We start from the raw sequence: 1135 nt of genomic DNA, 5'->3' as shown, positions 1-1135 counted from the left end.
GACTGCCGTTCTCCCGCACACCTCCCCGCTTAACCTTCCCCCGCAATAGCAGCAGCCTTAGCGTTTCAGCCCTCTTTAGAAAATGTGGGTGGCTCTTAAAAGAGCCGTTGGGTTTAAATGCGAAGCAGGAGTTATTTCCATGTGGAGCTTACTTCTTGGGTGCTGCCTTCTTTGCCTTGGCCACTTTCGGCTTGGCTGCCTTGGGCTTCACCGCCTTCGCCTTAGCCGGGCTCTTCGCTGCTGCCACTACTTTCTTGGGTTTGACAACCTTTGTCACCTTCTTGGGACTCTTGGCTGCTTTTTTGGCTGCAACTTTAACTTTCTTGGGGCTTTTCTTTGCTGCCACCGCCTTCTTGGCAGCGGTAGTAGGCTTCTTAGCCGCCGGCTTTTTGGGCTTGGTTGCAGAAGTTTTTTTCCTTGGAACCTTTTTTGCTTCTCCAGGTTTCTTGCTGAGGCGGAAAGATCCAGACGCACCTACACCTCTGGTTTGCACCAGGATACCCTTGCCGACAAGTGTTTTTAGCGCTAGCTTGATGCGACTATTATTTTTCTCCACATCGTAGCCGCCGGCGGCCAGCGCCTTCTTGAGCGCGGCGAGGGAGAGCCCCTTGCGCTCCTGGGAGGCGGACACGGCCTTGGTGATCACCTCGGTGACGCTGGGCCCCGCGGGCTTGCGGGCTTTGGAGCCGCTCGCCGCCTTCTTCGGCTTCTTGGCGGCGGCCTTGGCGGCGGGGGCCGGGGCGGCCACGGGAGCAACGACGGGAGGCACTTCCGACATTCCGGCGGAACGGGGAGCACTGGGCTGGAGCGGCCCCGCGGCGCCCCTTTTATAGCAGCGCGGCGGGCGCTGATTGGTCCGCCCCGCCCCGCCCCGCGCCGCGCCGCTGCCGCTCTGCGCCCCGCGCTCCGTCCTGTGTTTCTTCGGGTGAAATAGAATTGGTTTTCTCTACTTTATCTGTCATTAAATCGTCCTTTTTTTACATCTGTGAGGCCGTGGGAGCAGCTGTTTTTCGTCTGTTGGTGTCTTGTCGCGAAAAGAGTTGGATTTGGGTGGCTAGGGGACAAGAAATCCCGAGTCCTGCCGCCAAACGGACCTCGAGAACGCGAAAGTTTTGGTTTTCTTTGTAAATTAAAA

The 1135-nt window shown here is 57.6% G+C and overlaps 1 protein-coding gene across 1 annotated transcript; it reads right to left on the bottom strand.

Moving 5' to 3' along the window:
• Positions 1 to 29: 29 nt before the first annotated feature.
• On the bottom strand, positions 30 to 785 carry LOC121675605 (histone H1.10-like). Its single transcript, XM_042051192.1, has one exon. The coding sequence runs from the start codon at positions 776 to 778 to the stop codon at positions 149 to 151; it is 630 nt and encodes a 209-aa protein (XP_041907126.1). The 5' UTR covers positions 779 to 785; the 3' UTR covers positions 30 to 148.
• Positions 786 to 1135: the final 350 nt, after the last annotated feature.

This window comes from Corvus kubaryi, unplaced genomic scaffold, assembly GCF_017639235.1.
Source record: "Corvus kubaryi isolate FWS band 111438036 unplaced genomic scaffold, C.kubaryi_AGA036_p1.0 74, whole genome shotgun sequence".
Taxonomy (NCBI): domain Eukaryota; kingdom Metazoa; phylum Chordata; class Aves; order Passeriformes; family Corvidae; genus Corvus; species Corvus kubaryi.
Note: the sequence above shows the minus strand (reverse complement) of the source record. Positions and strands in the feature narration are given on the sequence as shown.